This window comes from Pezoporus flaviventris, unplaced genomic scaffold, assembly GCF_033815535.1.
Source record: "Pezoporus flaviventris isolate CSIRO_AGI_PZ_B2104156 unplaced genomic scaffold, CSIRO_AGI_Pfla_v1 ptg000042l, whole genome shotgun sequence".
Taxonomy (NCBI): Eukaryota; Metazoa; Chordata; class Aves; order Psittaciformes; family Psittacidae; genus Pezoporus; species Pezoporus flaviventris.
The window spans coordinates 369,845-386,576 of record NW_026892590.1 but is presented as its reverse complement, the minus strand read 5'-3'; the positions used below and the strand labels follow the sequence as shown (position 1 = coordinate 386,576).

The following is a 16,732-nucleotide window of genomic DNA, read 5'->3' as shown; positions in this document are numbered from 1 at the left end:
CACGGGAACCCCAAACCAGGCGCCTGCTGAGCGCAGCCGTTGTCCATAAGCTAAAGCAATATGTAAACATCCAGGGGAGCAGCTCCCCAGCGACAGTTTGATCAGGGCAGGAGGCTGGTATCTGGCAGCATTTTCTTGGTTCATTCCTTTCTCTCTTGCTTTTTTCTCTGTGTTTTGACCGGAATTCTCTTTTTTTCTGGGTGATTTTGGGGGGCTCATTCGCAGTTGGTTTGTGGGGTTTGGGTTTGTTTTTTTTTGCTGCAGGGCCTTGGAAGGAAGAAAACAGAAAGGACTCAAAAACTCAAACCCGACTCGAGTCAGTGCGCGGCGGAGGGCTCACACGGAGGCGATGACGATCATCAGGTGAGGGGAGATGTTGGAGATGCTGGCGAGCAGGTCCGGGGCCAGGCGGGAGAGGTGGCTTTCCGAAAACTCACAGGGTGGGAAGATCTGCAGAACGTAGGCAGGCTGCGAGGAGGGAAAAACACGGATCAGGGCGGGTGAGGGGGGGTAAAACGGGTGGGGTTTGGGTGTTTAAGGGCTCAACCGGCACAACTGTGCACAAAAGGGGATGCTGTTCGGTGTGGTTCCCAAGGAAGGGAGCTTTTCCACACCAGGGATGTCAGACCTGGCTGGTTTTATCAGGAAAGGCAGAAAAATTCCCATTAATCACTCCAGCACTGATGGCTCATTCTGGGCTGTTCACACCCAGGGAACACATTCAATCTGATTCATTGCAGCAACACACCTGGAGTAAATGTTCCACATCACCCAACATCTTGTCTTTAGGTGGCCAAGAGCAAGAAATCGCTAGGTATCCTGGAAAAACCAGGATACAACAACAAGGACTCTACTTCAGAAGAGCTGGAAAATGGGCTTGGTTTGGTTTGGGCTGGAGCAGCAGGGAACAGACATCTGGGGGCTTTGGGGGATCATCTTCAGTAACTACAGCTATTATATTGGTGTGGGTTTAACTGGTGATGTAAGAAGCCAGCACAGTAGATGTGGGGGATTTAACACCAAACCAGGCAGCTCAACTACACCCTTCAGCAAAAACGGGCAGGCCGGATACATCCCATCACCTATCGCTGTAGTTTATCTACAGCATTCCAGGGGCTTCCCTGCCCATACCTGGTTAGAGCCGGGGTTGGGCACGTTGATGATTCCTGCAGCCTGCTTGGCCTGCAGGTAGCTGATGAACGCAGCCTTGAGCGACTCCGTCTGATTCACCACGTCCTCCTGGTCTCGGCCACAAGGCAAGGCCAGCAGCAGGCAGTAATCACTCTCCACCTGGAAGAAGACACACTCATGAAGGCAGATGTTTGCTGGGAATGGGCCTCTTCCTGACACACACCCATTATCCGCAGTGGAAAATCCTCTCTCTGAACTCCTACCAAGTTACAGCAGACGTGCTGACAGCTCAGCTGGCCCAGGCCATCGTGAAAAGGACTTGAAACCCTGTTTCCACAGCCCTGAATTCCACTTCCCACCTTACTCAGACTGCTGGAGGCAGCAGGAATTTGTTCCAGGGCTGAGGGATGGGTGACTTCAAAGGCTTCCCACCTCCACTACTCCCTTTTGTACCAATGCCTATTGCAATCTGTATCACACACTCTCTGGGATGCAGGAATCACACGCACCTCCTACCAGACCCCCAAAATAACGTGACAAAAGCAACGAACACCCAAGTTGCTGTCACTTTTGTTACCCAGCTGGTTAAGACCAGCCCTGTTTTGGTCACACAGGTTTTAGCAGTCCCCAGACACCCGTCCCAGCCCCTCACCATCATCCTGCGGGCTACTCCCTCCAGCTGCGAGGCCTCGAGCCGCATGCGCTGGGCGATGCGCAGTGGGGGTCCCCCCTCGGGCGCCGGCAGCGACCGGTGAGCCAGGACGTTGTTACCGGAGACAAAGTGGAGCTGAACGGCAGCCGTGTCGTTCTTCAGAGCCAAGAGGCCCTGCCAGACAATGGGGTATTTCTGGGAAGAGAGGAGAGGGAATATTAAACACAAACGAAGGACATGGAGCTCTTGGAGAGAGGCCAGAGGAGGCCATGGAGATGCTGCGAGGGCTGGAGCAGCTCTGCTCTGGAGCCAGGCTGAGAGAGCTGGGCTGGGGCAGCCTGGAGAAGAGAAGGCTCCTGAAGGGGAGACCTGAGAGCAGCTCCAGTGCCTGAAGGGGCTGCAGGAAAGCTGGAGAGGGGCCTGGGACAAGGGATGTAGGGACAGGCCAAGGGGAATGGCTTTAACCTGCCAGAGGGGAGACTGAGATGAGCTCTTAGATAGAAGCTCTTCCCTGTGAAGGTGCTGAGGCGCTGGCACAGGGTGCCCAGAGAAGCTGTGGCTGCCCCATCCCTGGCAGTGTTCAAGGCCAGGTTGGACACAGGGGCTTGGAGCAAGCTGCTCTAGTGGAAGGGGTCCCTGCCCATGGCAGGGGTTGGAGCTGGAGGAGCTTTAAGGTCCCTTCCACACAAACCCGGCTGGGATTCTGCAATTAACGTTGCCTTATTGTGAAACTCTCATAAATGTGGCTAAAATTCACCGGGGAGAGAAACAGCCGAGAAAGCTGACAGATATCCATCTCCTTCTCTACGACACGAGGGGTCAGTTTTGGTACTAGAGGCCAAGCTACACAGAAGCCGATTACTTCTCCCTGGACAAGGAGCACAAGGCTCCCTGGCCAGGAGAAGAGGACGGAGCGATACTCACCGTCAGAAGCTGAACCATATCCACAGGTCTCTGCGACACAGGGTGAGGAGATGGCTCCTGTTTGAGAGCAGACTGGGGCTCGGGGCGATTGAGGGGCAGCCCCGGCGGCGCCCCAGCACCTGATGTCGTGGGGATAAACATGGATTGCTTGGGAACAGCCTGGGGTTGGTGTGGTGACGGAAGCTCCTGCTTGATTGAAATGGCCACAGGAGAAGGGTAGGAGGTCTGGCCCGTGTCCCCTTGTGCCCTCTGAAGGTGGACGTGAGGGTCTATCTGCGCTGCATGCCTATTTACAGTGGGGTGGTGACTCTGCTCTGGCCCTGCTGCCGCTGGGCCCTTGGGATCCTGAGGGATCTGAGGGGTCTTGCTGCGAACTGGCTGGCTGGGGTGCGAGTGTTCGCCCTCCGACAGACCCTGTGAAGCAGGCAGTGGGGAGAAAAGCAAGGTTTCAGGCAATGGGCATATCAGAACTTGTTAATTCAATTACAAAGCTGCCAGGACACCATCAGATCGCTGGTGGAGAAATCTGGGTCTCCACAACACAGCGTCAACCCCATTCCAAGGCCACCCCAGCAGACTCTTACCCCTTAGAGCTGAAACCACAGCCTCTGAATCCTGCCCTGAGCCTATTCTTAGCCACAGCATCCACCCAAGGATGTCTGACCTATGCACTACCTCAATGCTGACAATTCTTCCCCTAACACCTCTATGTCTAGAAACCAGTAGGCAGCTTCACACCTCCCAGTTTGAGTCCTAGAGTGGTCCAGAAACCAGGTTATTTTAGCTTCCTCTAATGCTGAGCAGCTTTCAAATCCCAATTCCAAACAGAAGTGGCTCCTCTTGTGCTATGAACTGGAGCAGGGCTTGGAGACTAACCACAGAGAGCTGAACCCAGCTCCTGAGGCCACGCAGGGCCATGCCAGGGCTGTTAATAGCTCAAAGCACTGCAGGTTTCAGGCAGGAGGAGGAGGTAGGTTTGCATCTCTCACCTGAGACGGGGTCATGCTCCGGGAAGGCAGCCCGATGGGCGAGGCGCCAGGGAACTGCGGGTGCCCGAGCTGTGCCGCGGTGTGGTAGTTCCTCATGTCGCCGTACACGGACCGGTAGTCATGGAAGGAGCTCCCTGCGGGGTGCATGATCTGTACGCCGTGGGGTACCACCACCGGCTGCGATAGGGGCAGTCCAGGCAGCTGGCTGCTGGAGGGGACGCTGAGGAGCCGGGGTTCGCTGTGCGGAGAATGAGCCATCTTCCCTTCCGAGGATTTGGGCGTCTCCTTGCCAGGCTGGGGGGTTTTACTGACAGGAGGAGTCTTCACAGCCCCTTCAGGCGTTCGGGATTGTCTCGTCTCCGAGTGGTGCTCGCCCACCGCAGCCATGTGTGGGTGCATGATCATCCGCACGTCCCGGGGCACGTTGTACTGGTCGAGCCTGATGCTCGTGGGGTGCATGCGGTAATCTGGCTGCATCACGAGCACGTCAGACTGGACGGGGGCCGGCCCTCGGCACACCGTGGTGTGGTGGTAGTGCATCTCCTCCTCGGGGGGATGCTGGGAGGACAGAGGAGGCATGACGATGTCTCGTATCGGAGCTGGCTGGGGCGTGCTGGATCGCTGCGTTTTGATCTCTATCTGGGGTTGCAGAGCAGCTCGGGGGGAGTGGAGCGCTTCCGGGCGGATGCCATAAGGGATGCCAGAGAGAGGAGGGGTGTTCATCCTCACCTCGCCTTGGGACAGATGGCCCAGGGACACAGTCTGCGTTACGCTGTGAGGGGGCATGATAACAGATTGCTCGGGATGCATGCTGGATATGTACTGGGGAACGGGAATTCCGGGTGCCAGCATGACCGGGGTGCTGCTGGATAACGCCGGGGACGAGGTACTGCCAGGGTGACAAGCGCGGGGGAATGGTGACGGCGAGTGCCCGCTCGTACGCGGTGAATGTGGCTCCTGTTTGGTGACCCCCAGGTGGGAGATGGCCCGGTCAGTCGGGGTGCTGGGTCCCGAGCTGACGTGGTTCGCTTCCGAATGCATCTTCCCAGAGAGGGAAGGGTGGTGAGGGCTAACCCCAGGACTCAAGTTGGAGGGCTGCAGAGTCTTGGTCTCCACTTTCAGAGCGGCTGGGTCAGAGAGTTTTTTGTTCACAACCATCTGGTTATGGACGAGTACGGGTGGAGTGTTCACAGTCTGTGTGAGGACCTTCCCAGGCTGAGACGCTGGAGTCTGGACAGAAAGGTGGGATGAGTCGGACTTCTCCTGTTTAATGGAGGAGATGACGGGTGACGTGTTATAAGGTTGCGTTCCTAGTACCAAAGAAGAATGGGTGGAAACAGTCCCATAGCCTGCCGAGGCCTGGGAGCCTTTCGGCGTTGGCTGAGATGGTGTGATGGGTTCCTGTTTAATCTGAGACTTGGACACAGACTGCTGAAACTCGATATCCACCGCGCTGGCTGGGGGGATCTGGCTGATCTTGGCACTAATTCGCTGAGGGCCTTCTGTCTTCTGCCCTGAGTAACTCAGAAGCACTACACCTTCCGAGGTGTTCACCCGCAGCCCCGGACTGGAGCCAGTCTCTACAGGCCTCTCCTCAATAATAGACATGGACCCCGGGTGAAACCTGCTGTTATCATTTGTGCTTGGCCTCTGCTTGAATTTCGGTGAGGGAGCGTTGACCAGACACGTCTGGGTTTGGGGAGCCTGCTTCACCAAGGTGATCCTGGGAGCCTCCTCCAGATCCACGCTGTGGGGCATCCTGCTTATAACAGAAGTGGCTTTGGGAGCAATCACAGTGCTCATCTTCTCCTTCTCACCAAACACGGGTGCCTCGGCCACCGGTGGGTCCAAGGTGTTGGTGATGGGAACTGCTGGCTTCTCCTCCGAAACCGGCTTTATGGCCTCAATGGCGGGGTGGAGGGGTGCCTCCTCCAGGCAAGGCGCGCTCACCGGCTCGGCGTGCGTCGTCGTCACATGTGTGGAGGTTATGCTCGTGGCTGAGACATACTTGGGCTCCATGAGGATCTTCCTCAAAGTGCTGGAGTTTGTGTCGATATCAGACGCCTTTGTGTCGGGCGGGAGAGCAGGCGGGGGCGTGGAACGGGCACGGGATTCCTCGTGCCTCACCATCCACTCTGGGACCTTGGCAGCACCGGAGTGAAGGGGCACGATGGTGGCGGGCACTGGGGTGGGCAGCTTGGCTGCTGCCACGGCCGAGGGGACAGCAGCAAGGGCAGTGTTTGGGGCACTCGGTGGTGTGATGGGCACGTTCTCCATAGGCGACCGTATCTTAAACCCGCTCTGGCTGCCCTCCTCGAGGGGGACTGGTGGGGAGGCCAGGTCCAGAGGAGCTGGAGCTGGTGCTTTTGGAGACATGCTGCTCTCAGCAACAGCTTCGTGTGCAGCCACAATGTCAGCAGCTGCAGCCTTGCCTGTGTCAGAAGCACCTGGCTCCACGGGCACCTGAGCCACAGCTTTTGTTTGCTTTTCCTCCTTCAAGACTTCTTCAGACTTTGCCTTGACTTCGCTGGCAGGGGGTGACTTGCTCTGCAGCCTCTCCGGCTCAAAGGCGTTGACTTCAGCAGCATCCCCCTTTCTGCCCGTGCTCTTTTTGCGTCGCTGCCGCGTGGTTTTCTGACGGCCCTTTTCCTTCCGAGCAACTTCAGCCTCCTGCAAGGTCTCCGTCTCCTGCGCAGAGTTGGAGGATTCGCTGAAGCTGACTTCAGTCTCCTTGCTCTCTGCTTCTACCACGGATGGGGCAGAGCTGGGAAGCGGCTGCACCGCAGGCTCCATGACAGCCTCAGTTTCTAGGATATTATTCACTGCCTGATCCGTCTCGGGCTCCATCTCCTCCTGAGGGGACGGCAATGCCAAGGGCTCGGTGGTGATTTCAGCTTCCGATTCAGCAGGGTACGTCGGGGGTGCAGGAAAACTTTCTGTCTCCCCAGAGATATCATTAATGATGGAGCCGATGGCCGCTGCCAGCTCCGTTTCACTGGCCTGATGAGCGGGTTTATCTCCCTCCTCCTCCTGACGAACTTCAGGCACATCTGCTGGTGGCTCTTTGTAGGCAGCAATGGACGGCGGAGTTTCGGTGAGCTTTGCGATGTTCTCCACAGCCTGCTCCAGTTCAATCTGTTTTGCCAACTGGGCGGCTTCGGGGGACTGCTTGGGTTCTCGGATCACCTCCTTTTCCGTTTCTGGGAATGAATCGTCTACCTCGTTCTTAGCAAAATGAGGTGCCAAGATGTCCTCTTTTGGGGGGCTCTTCATTTTGGCCGGTGACACTGCCACCGGCTCTGCCTCGTCCTCAGTCGGCCGCAAGGCGCCCTTGACTTCATCCACGTTGAGGCGTATTTCCACGTTTTTGAGACACACAGATGCTTTGTCTACAACGGTTTTGGTATTTTTGTACCTTCCCCTTTTGGATTTCGTGACCTTTTCTGGTGCCGACTTCTTCTCAATGATCTCAACCGTGGGGATTTCCAGCTGGGTCTTCTCCACATCCAGTTCTTTCCTGTCACGTTTCTGCTCACTCGCTGCCGGCTCTTTCTCAGTCACTTTTGCTTTACTGCCGTTGTCACCAGCACTGGATTCCTGACCGCTTCTTTCAGCAGCATCTTCAGATTCAGCTGATGCATCAGCTTTCGGTTCATTCTTCCCCTTCTTCCCCTGCTGGCTGGCTGCAGCTGAGGAGTGACTGTGTGTTAGCTTCTGGGATCTAGGAGACCTCCAACCTTCAGCAGGCTTAGGAGCTTCCACAGCATCTTTAGCATCAGCCTCCTCCACCTCCTGCTGAACCGGCTCTGTCTTTATTGGGGAGATGTCCTCCTCTGGCTTACGGCGGGTTTTTGGAGGTCTTCCCCTCCTGGGGGTCGTAGGAACCGTTGTCGCTGCTTCCTGTGGTTCCTTTTCCCCTCTTTTCCTGGTGGATCGAGTGACCTCCACAGAGTCCTTCACGGGAGAAGGGCCTTCATTATCCCCTGTGGTAGCATAGACTGACCTCACGTTTCTGCGCCTGGTCCGGCCTATAGGCAAGCTTGGCTCCACGTTTTCTGGCTCTGCAGCAGAACTTGGGGATTTAGCAGCGTTCCTCGAAACCTTCTCGGCCTCCACTTTCAATTCAGAAAGCTTCTGCGTCTCCCCACGAGGAGAGCTCGACCTCTTGAGCTTCTCACGGTCAATCCTTTCGCTCTTCCTCGTGACAGGCTTCTCCAGGACGTTAGCTGCAGCCGACTGCACAGGAGTCTTGGAGCGTTTACTCTTGTAGGACTTCTTATCTTTTACCACAACCGGAGTTTCGACTTCCATATCGTTGTCAGAAACAGGTGGCAGGACCTCGGCAGCCACCTCCACCTTCTGACTCGCAACAGCATCAGCGTTGGCAGAAGGTGGAGGATTTTCTTCTTTAGATTCAGCAGCTTCCTCGGACTTTGGAACCAGCTTGGGAGGTGGAATCAACTGGGCAGTTTCAGGTTCTGGATCTACACTGTCTGCTTGGGAATACGAAGATCCAGGTGTAGGAGGCTTGGTATCCAAGTATGAAGGGTGCTCTGTTGCCACAGTGTCTTCCTCTGGTGCCAGGGTTGTAGCAACAACTTCTTTACCGGCTTCTACAACTGGCAGGGGCTCCGTTTGCTCGAGCGGTTCCATTTTGACAGGAGCAGCAAGTTCAGGGAAAGGTTTTTGCTCCTCTGCTGCAGAAGCAGGTTCAGAAGCTTTTTCTTCTTTCACAGAAGCTGTTTCCACCACTACCTTTTCATTCACTACCTTCTCAGAAGCAACTGGTGCTGGTTCCTGTGGCAGGACAGTGACCGAAGAGGGACTGAGCACTGAGGGAGTTTTATGTTCTGGTTCTTTACTATCCGGAACAGTGTCTGGTGTTTTCGGTCGGTTTTCTTTATCTTCCTGTTTTTCCACTTCTTTTGGTTTCTGATCTTTCTCTTTTTCTTTCTGCTGCATTCGTGTCAGTTCAATAAATCTACTGTGGAAGAGAACCACCGGCTCTTGCACCAGGTCAGCCGTGCTGTTGGTCCCATCGGAGGAGGACTGTCTCCCATACAATCTACCAGAGATGAAGTCGAGATCATCATCTTTTCTCTCTAGGTGCTGCAGGCGTTTGGAGTCCTGTTCGAAGATTGAACTATGCAAAAACCGAGAAGCAAACAGTTCCTGTCTCTCTTGCTCCTCCTCTTTATGATCTTCCTTCTTATCGTCCAGTTTTCCACCTTCTGAATCAGTCCTGATCTTTTTCTTTTTCATATACCAAGATGGAATAGGTCTGGGAGCCGAGTCAACCTTCTCTTTGTCTTTATTGTTTCTAAAACTAGCAAATCTTGAATCCCAATCTAGAAAGGACCAGTTTTCTTCTCTGGAGGAAGACAGCGATTTAGCTCTTTCAAGCAAGGCCTTGGTGTCTGGTGTGATTGTCTTGTCCAATGCAAAAGAGTAAAATTTGTTTCTTTCTAAAGAACTTGACAGTCTTTCCTCTCTTTCACGTAACTTCTCTTCTCTGTCCCTTAATAAAAAAGACAACCTGGAACTCTCTAACAAGGACGAGGCTTTTGGGGAATGGGACTTGTTTTCACTGTCATCATCTGAATCTGAAGGCACCTCCCCAGGCTCCAGGTCTCGGACGGAGCGCTTGCGTATGCTGTCTCTCTTGACGATGCTGCTTGGAAAGCTGATATCGACTCTCCCAGGCTCCTGCTTCACTTGTGTTTCCCACCTACTCGAGTCCTCTTCAGAACTCAGTACAGAGAGTTTTATTTTAGCCATTTCTGCCATCTGCTCCCTTCTGCTGGAATCATAAGGATTGAATTTCAGCGAGTCCTCCCTCACAGTCACGTTGGAGTATGAAAGACCCTTTTCTTCTATTTTGGGTGACTCTTTGGTTTCCTTCAATGGCATTAGCCTCGGAGAATCGAGTGTGTCGTCATCTTCATGGAAAGGGAAGTGTCTGATGCTAGGAGAACAGGATGTTCTCTCAGAGTCCTCACTCACCTGACGAGAACTTCTGTAGTTCCTCTCTCTTTTAGTGCTGATTTCAAAGTCAAACTGGTCAGTCTTTTTCCTTTTACTTGGCGGAGAGTCATCAGTGACGTCTTGCGGTGGTTTTCCCACCTCATGGACCAAGCTCCGTCTTTCATATTCATCCACATCTTTCTTTGGACTGCCGAACTTCTCGGACTTGGCGATCTCCATTTCCAGCTGCTGTTTCAACCTGCGACTCTGCTCCATTTGTTTCCTGTAGCTTTGCGTGTGGTCAATGTCAATGCCGATTTTCTCCTCCGTATCAGTTGACTGAGGTTTCTCTTGGCCAAGTTTATGTTCAGGTGTGTCTTCAGGAAGACTGGAGTAATTTTTCCTTGTGTCCTCTCTCTCTGTTCCTTGATCATCTAGGAGCTGTACCTGCTTATGCTGTGGTTTTACTGGGTTCAGTTTTTTAGCAGAGAGTTCCTGAACCTCTGCTGGTTCATCGGCTGCCTCCATGAGCCTCGCCTGCAGATCCAGGGTGGGACGCATGCCGATCCCACCAACATTAAGAGTCTCCTGTATTTCTTTGGGGCTGGTAACAGGAATAAGTCTTTCCAGCTTGAGTTTTTTAGATTCCCTTTTAAGCATCTCCTTCCTCAGGGGTTTTCTCTCCAATTCTCCTTCCCTTAACATGGTCGCTTCTCTAGATGAAGCCGTTGCGTCAAGCTGTTTCTTCAAAACCATGCGTGCATCTTCCTCATCTTGGCTGCTTCTTTTTGCTTCCAGCTTTTGCCTGTCAGGTTTCGGATTCGCATCGGCAAAACGCCTTTTACGAGCCTCCAACTTGTCTAAATCCACTGCATTGGCCCCCTCAGAAGTTTGCTCTGCCTTCAAGTGCTTTTTGGGTTTCAGTTTTCCCTCCTTATCCACAACTTCTACGTGACTGGCAAGGGCTTTCTCTTTTTGTACCTTGGTTCTGGCAGGTTCCAGTTTAGACTGATCAGACTTGGTTTGTTCAGCTTGAGATGTCTGTGTTTTCTGCTCAAGAAGGGGGGATTTCATAGTGTCGTTGTCAAGCTTTGCTCTCAGTTTCTCCAGAGCAGGCTGATCAATAACCTTCCCTTCCTTTTCTTTTACTCGGGTCAACACGACGCAGGGCATTAGTTCCAGGCGGTTTTTAGCTGTCCCTTCTTTGTCACCTCTCTCTTTACTCTGTTTACTGTTACCCTTCAGTTTTTCAGGGCTGGGCTCTCTCTCATTCTCCTGATCCGTTTCGGAAGACTGAGAGCTGGGCGAATGGATTTTTGCTTTCCGTTTTTGCTTATCAGTCTTTTCCTTTTCCAGTTTTTCCGGCTTTTCCTTCCTCACCAGGCGTTTCTCCTTGTCCACCCTCTCCTGGTCGAACACTCGCTCCTTCTCCGCCTTCTCGTTTTTTGTGTAGCGTTCCATGCGGGCTTTGTCGAGTTTGTCGTATCGTGGAGGGGACAGAGAGCTGCAGCTGCCGCTGCGATCCGATGACCTGCTGTAAATCCTCCTCTCGGAATCGCTCTGCAGCCGCTCCGACTGCGACGGGGACGCGCCGGGGCTCTGCGGGCGCCGGGAGTGCGTCGGGCTCTGGCTCCGCTCAATGGGTCTCCGTTCATGGTCTCTGTCCCGATCGGATTCAAACCGTTCCCTCTCCCGCTCTCTCTCCCGTTGCCTGTAACTGTACTCCCTTATGTCCTGCTCGTAAGGATCGCCCCTGTAATCCCTGTACTCGCGTGGGTCGTCGTAGTAGCGTGGGTCATAGTAGTCTCCCTGGTAGGGATCCCACTCCGCGTAAAATTCTCGGCCTCGAGCTGGGTATTCTCGACGAGGATCTTCAGGATACGTCCCTGGAGTCCGAACAGTCTCGTAGTAAGTACGATCAGGGGCGTACTCGTAAGATCCTCTTCGCTCATCTCTGCTATATAGGAGAATAAACAAGTTAGTTCTCCACCTCAACTGTGTTTTTTGCTATGTAGGAGAATCATTTTACGGCAGTTTCTTTGTATAGAGGCAACTGTACAGAGCTGCACACAGAGATTTAACAACAACAAATCAGTGTGCAGTGGATTAAACGCTTTGTGTGCTTATCAACTCACTGCTGCATTTCTGCCAAATTCAAATATATTGTTAAATTAAGGTAAAACCTATGCCCCCGTGTATAGCCCAGCACGGTGAAAACCATCCCCTCTCAAGTACCTGAAGCCTACCTCTGAAAAGTTGAGTCAAATCAGAACTCAAGGTTGGAACCTCTCCATTACTAAGCAGTAAAGTGGTAATAAGGTCTTTTTAAAAATCCTAAACCCTGTAAGTGAGCCTTTAATTCCAGAACCATCTCTTTCCCTGCATGTGCAATGCTGACGTTGCCTATTTACAATATGACCAAGTCAACAAAAATGAGCTCAGGTGAATTCACAGGAAGCACTCAGCAAAATAACTCAAGCAATTGATGTTATTACCTCAATACCTCCAACAGCAAAAATAAGCCATTTCTAACCCTGAGCGTGCCTCTCTGGCGGAGGGCTGGCAGCGAGCTGGTGCTCCCCTTCTCCACCATTACAGAGGGTTTTGCAGACTGTTTCACACGTTTACTTGGCTTCACAATTTCTGATTACATTAAAAGCTGACAGCTCTCAGGTGTTAAGAAAGGGACAAACTTGAAAAAGAACACTAAGAAACAAAACACGGAAGACTGCAAGCTCATTCTGCAAGCCAAGTGGGATGTTGTGAAAGGCAGCTGTGAAGTTAAAAGGATTAATCATGGGGTTTGTTTAGGTTTTTGTGGTTTTTTTCTCTTTGGGTCCCACTGAGACTGGCTACAAACACAGCCTGAGAGAACCTGGTGAGCGCAGATCATAGTGTCATGCAAGGGAGCGCGACGTGCCAGGAGGTCACAGGAGGACCAGGAGATGTGGAATGACAAGATCAACTGCAGAGCTCACTCCATCACCCCGGGATTCATTATCCCTAAGTGTCTTGTAATTACTATGTGAGCATAACGTTGGAAAAGGAAAACCAAGACTAACATCTACCCAAGTACGACTTTGTTCCAGAGATCAGCATTCTACTCAGAATTACTTCACAGCAGAGACAAGCCCAGCTGACTCCTGCATGTTAAAAGACATCTGATAATGCACTTCTCTTTCCTGAATCTGGTGTAGCTCACAGGAAATCATTACTGACTGCTTGCTGGTGCGTTCCAACATCTGGCAAGGACTGGGGAACGCACACATTTATTTGCATTATGCAAATCCTGATTGCCAATTTCCAAACCCTTTTCACTTTTAAATCCAGCAATTTTGCATGTAAGTTAGATCAATCTATTTTGCTGCAAAAAACCCACTGAATTGATCTAACTCACAGGTATGAACAATGTCCTAGAGTCATGGAATGGTTATGGTTGGAAAGAAGCTTAAAGTTCATCCAGCTCCAACCCCTGCCACAGGCAGGGACACTTTCCACTAGAGCAGCTTGCTCCAAGCCCCTGTGTCCAACCTGGCCTGAACACTGCCAGGGATGGGGCAGCCACAGCTTCTCTGGGCACCCTGTCCCAGTGCCTCACCAGGGAAGAACGTCTACCTAATGACTAATCTATATCTACCCTTACATCTTGCTGGGCTTATGTAAAGCAGAACCCTAAGAACTAAGCCAGCCTCTGAAGTTAATAAAACACAGATGTTTTATTCACCCACTGGAGAAAACTGAAGCACAAAATGGGGACTGCTACTGTGTCAGGCTGCTCCCAGCCAGGGACTGCAGAAATAAGTGGCCTTGCAGGGGACAGAACCCTTCAGCATGTGCAAAACTGCCAGACACCACTATGGCAGATGCTGCAGAAGGGCACCAGCACAGAACACGTCTGTCATGTCAAACAGCATAAAAAATAAATAGAAATATCGCTGCAGCCTCACCTGTATGCTATCACTTTATCAAGTTAACCAATTAAACTGTTGAAAAGGGGTAGGTGGAAGACCAGATTTCACTCTCTGCTCAACAGATGAGCAGCAGTAGTTTATCAGACTCTATATACATTGTTAACATACATGTTTCTCTTGAGGAGAAGATCAACTGTTCTTCACATTCCTGAGAAGTGATGAATGATTCACAACTGTGTCCTGGTGACCCATCACAGTAACTGGATGCTAAATATAGAGATCACAGACAGAGCCAAACCCTCCACCGCAGTATGAATTTCAGTACCCACTACACCGCAGCTGTGTGATATCCTGCCTGCCTCTATCTGCACCCTTCCAGACTGACCACCTAGATTTGTTTAAAATAGAAGTATTGAAAAGGTAAAAGACATCAAAAATATGCTAAAACTTTAAAGAAAGTCTGTTTGCAGTTAAAGACAAGGGTGGAAAGGAAAAGACTGCAATGAAGATGTTGACACATGCCTTCTTTCTGCCAGCATTTCATAAAAGTCTCTGATATCTTGACCCGTTTTCTCCATGGAATGATAAAATGCCAACTGACTTTCTCGATTTGCAAAGTCCACCTGAAAAATAAATGGTAAATCATGTTCAGTGAGAGAAACATCCCATTTTTGGCAACATTTCACTGCCTGCTGCAGCCTGAAGATGGGAGCAGAACTGGGAAGTGGGGTAATATTTAACAAAACCCATATCAAATGCTCCTCAGGAGTGGACCTGCCCATCCCCAGGAGTAAAGACCTTCCTCTCTTAACTCAGTGAGGCTGTGTGGAGCTTTGTAACTACCTCCTTACTAGGGTATGCTGTTGTAGCTGCCACACCAGAAGCTTCTGCGCAGTAAACCAGCAGGAAAACACATATTATTATCGTGGTATTGACGTTTCCAATACTATGTCTCCAATTACAGTTCCAAAGTCCTTGTTATTGTGGTATTGACGTTTTTAACACTACGCTTCAAATTACAGGTCCAAAGTCCCTTTTATCTGACAGCAGGTCAGCACCGACCTATTTCAGGCTCCGTGCTATTTGCCCAGGGTTACAAAGCAAGGCAAGAGCAGGGATGGGAAAGGAACCAGACCTCCTGAACTGCAGCTCTCTGTTCTAGCTACTAAGAGTTGATGTTTTCTAGCCAAGGGTGAGAATATTAAGAAGCTAACAGCATAGCTGATGCAAAAGACTCAGGATTAAACTGAATTTAGCAATGTGTATGCCACATAATGCAGTATTTTTAACATTCTAGCTCCTTTGTTTTTAATCAGCCTAGACTCCATGCAACCACAGCAGTAGAGCACAGGCATACGTGCAGTAAGGGTGTTGCTTATTCCAAAGTCACTAAGTAGCAAGACCCACAAACACAGGACATGAAACTTCTGAATGACCACACGTTTTATTGCATATAAAGGCTTCTCATATTCAACCACCATGCTTAGAAGCTGCAGTATATCCAACTCCTAACCCCAAGGGGTGTGAGGTTGCTAATACACCAGATGAGGTTGTGAGGCTGTTAATACACCAGATGAGAGATCATGCTTGAAATCACTCTTTAGGAGAGAAGAAAGGAGGAGGAGGAAGATAATTCAGAGGGTTGGCCAACACCTCACGTCCCCAATTAGTGGAACTCATGGGACAGTCATAACAGGTATTACCACAGTCACCCAAATCCAAGACATCCCTGTAAATATGAAGTGCTGCTCCAGGAAAAAGTGCTTTCTACCTATTTTTTTAAATAGTGTTTTTAATTATTACTATTTTTAATCTGTTACAAGGAAGGTGCTGCATCACAAGAGCAGACTGCATGCTTGGGTTGCTGTACTCTATGATGGGCATGTAAGCCACCATGGGTCACCTCAGCCAGGTCAAGTGCCTGGACATCAGCATGGAGCAGTTGAAACTGGAGCAACTCACCCCCTCCAACTCCACTTTTCTAACTTGAAAACGGACAAAAGTTTGCCTTGGATTGGGGTAAATGCGGTACTAACACGGACACCAACACTCAGGAGCTCAGAGAGACAAGTTCAGTGAAACAAACGGCAGAATACTGGAGAAGGCTTTATCTGAGCAACAGTTCAAGATCCCTGACATCTTGATAAGCCGAGTATAAAAAATAATTTAAGCCTTTGATGCCTGGGACATGTGTCCCACTAAGTATTCCTGTTGTCTGGCAGTCTGCAAATGCCAGCGCTTAAGGGGGAAGGCCTAAACACAATTTGTTTCTCTCTTTTTTGTTTGGTTTGGGTTTGTTTTGGAGGTCATTCTGCACACCTTAATTTTATTCCCACCGATTTTCCTCCCCTTGGTCTCTTTTACAGCTGCTTGTGCATATTCAATCTCATTGTAGAGAACCAGGGCCATGCCTTTTAAGCGGTCAAACACCACCTGTAAAAAACAAAAAAACAAAACAAAAACCAAATAAGAGCCTCATCCACAGGACTTAGTGTCAGTCCCAACAAAATCCTAAGTCATGAGGATACCAGTAAGGAGATAATTTTTTTTAGCAAGGTAAATTTTTCCAGGCTTTTCTGATGAGGCGTATTGTAATGAAGAGACAATAAAAGGACACGGGACTGCTTTGAATTGTGGATATTGTGGCTTGAGGTATATTATGCCTTTATTTTGTTTTTCTGTATTTTACTTGTAACTTTTGTCCTTTGGTGACTGAGTTTCGTAGTTTAACTTTAATTATTTTTAGGTTTCTAAAAAAAATTCCAATGTGTTTTAGGGGGGAAAAAAGGTAAAAGGAACATTTAATCCCAAAATGGAAACAGTTTTTGTTATCAGTCTGCAGTACCGCTCGTCAGTTGCCCAATTGCCAAATGTTAGCTTCCTTTACGACATTAACTTGTTATTCAAGCAACAACAGCTACAATCAAGAATGTCAAAACTGCAACAGAAACCCACAAAAATCCTTGCAGGAGGCAAGACCCTGATCCTGTGCAGATTTATGCACGTTGCTTGGCTTTAAGCACATTCATGTCCAACAGATATGCACGGGACAAGTCACGTGCTGAAGTTTAAGCACATGTGTAAATCAGTGGCACCAACCCACAGTGGGGCAGGTAATACACTCCCACTTCATGATATGGGCAGGTTGCACCATCCTTAGC

At 50.6% G+C, this 16,732-nt stretch overlaps 1 protein-coding gene across 4 annotated transcripts in view; it reads right to left on the bottom strand.

The window, feature by feature from the left end:
• Nucleotides 1-244: 244 nt before the first annotated feature.
• The window catches only part of SPEN (spen family transcriptional repressor), a 66,480-nt gene continuing 49,992 nt past the window's right edge, over nt 245-16,732 (bottom strand). The window contains exons 9-15 of one of the 4 annotated variants that reach the window (XM_061466613.1): nt 15,891-16,004; nt 14,094-14,194; nt 3,697-11,617; nt 2,708-3,121; nt 1,784-1,978; nt 1,132-1,290; nt 245-468 (exon numbers count right to left, since the gene is read on the bottom strand). In XM_061466613.1, coding sequence (XP_061322597.1) covers nt 337-468; nt 1,132-1,290; nt 1,784-1,978; nt 2,708-3,121; nt 3,697-11,617; nt 14,094-14,194; nt 15,891-16,004 — 9,036 coding nt within the window. In that variant the 3' untranslated portion in view covers nt 245-336. The remainder of the gene's footprint in view (nt 469-1,131; nt 1,291-1,783; nt 1,979-2,707; nt 3,122-3,696; nt 11,618-14,093; nt 14,195-15,890; nt 16,005-16,732) is intronic. The other 3 variants (XM_061466614.1, XM_061466615.1, XM_061466616.1) reach the window with 3 other exon arrangements.